At 54.2% G+C, this 1,143-nt stretch overlaps 1 protein-coding gene across 1 annotated transcript in view; it reads left to right on the plus strand.

Moving 5' to 3' along the window:
- Window positions 1-1,143, plus strand: part of LOC102251290 (iron-sulfur cluster assembly 2 homolog, mitochondrial) — a 1,655-nt gene extending 512 nt beyond the window's left edge. Inside the window, 3 exon segments of the mRNA XM_005883603.2 lie at window positions 3-48; window positions 50-168; window positions 651-1,143. Coding sequence (XP_005883665.2) covers window positions 3-48; window positions 50-168; window positions 651-825 — 340 coding nt within the window. The 3' untranslated portion in view covers window positions 826-1,143.

A 1,143-nucleotide genomic window follows, 5' to 3' on the forward strand; every position in this document is an offset into this window, starting at 1 on the left:
CCTAATGCCGCCCCCGGCCGGGCGGGCCTGACCCCCTCTTCCTGCGTTTCAGAGGCTCCTGGAGATCACCCAAGGGGCAGAATTCCTCAGGCTGGAGGTGGAGGGGGGTGGATGCTCCGGATTCCAGTACCGATTTTCGCTGGACACAGTGATCCACCCCGACGACAGGCAAGGAGGAAGGGAAGGGCTGGCGGGTCCTCGGAGTGTGCGGGAGGGGGAGCGTGTGTGTAGTTGAAGGCGCACTTTTATTCCAGATTTGAACGGGTTGCTCAGGATGCTCCACACCACCCTTCCCGCCCACAGGGGGGGATGCACGTGAAGACGGGTTGTCTTGACTCCAAAGAACCCAGTTATAGGAGGGAGATGGGCCTTCCTGGGCCCGCGGGGTCGTTGATAGGAGTTAGGCCGGATGAGATGCCAGGTCAGAATTTCCAAACGTTTCCCAGGAGTCATTCCATTGGCTCTTTCTGCCTCCAAAATCGGCACCTTTTTGGGAGCAATAAGGAATGCTTCCTCTGTTTCCGAAAACCCGGAATGCGCACCTCTCACACCAGGGCCCAGAGTGTCGGGTTGTTGGTGTTTATGATCGTCACTGATGCTGTCCTCCTGTGTGTGGTTTGCTTTTTGTGTTTTTGTTTTTCTCTCCCTAGGGTATTTGAACAGGGTGGGGCCCGAGTGGTGGTTGACTCTGATAGCTTGGCCTTCGTGAAAGGGGCCCAGGTGGACTTCTGCCAGGAGCTGATCCGAAGCTCCTTCCAAGTGCTGAACAACCCGCAGGCGGAGAAAGGCTGCTCCTGTGGCTCTTCCTTCTCTGTCAAGCTTTGATGAGATGGCTGCCACGGGTACCCCTTCGAGGCACCTGGAATTAGTGGAACGTTAGGGGTTTCCTTCCAATCATGTCCCTCCCACGATTTGATTTCCCACAATCCAGGAGTGTTGTGTGTTGCCACTATGTTTTCCAGAATGTGAAGCAATCTTGACTCTTGACTTAATTTCTCCTGCACCCTTCTAAGGCCAAGGCTCTAGGTGCTGTTCCCTAAGGTTTGTTTAATAACTAGTTTGAAACCCAGTGTAATCTGGAGAGCCTCCAAGGTTCCAAAATGTGAGTTGCTTCTCTGGCCTTCAGAGCTGCTTGTACATAGA

Source organism: Myotis brandtii, unplaced genomic scaffold (assembly GCF_000412655.1).
Source record: "Myotis brandtii unplaced genomic scaffold, ASM41265v1 scaffold793, whole genome shotgun sequence".
NCBI classification, from domain to species: domain Eukaryota; kingdom Metazoa; phylum Chordata; class Mammalia; order Chiroptera; family Vespertilionidae; genus Myotis; species Myotis brandtii.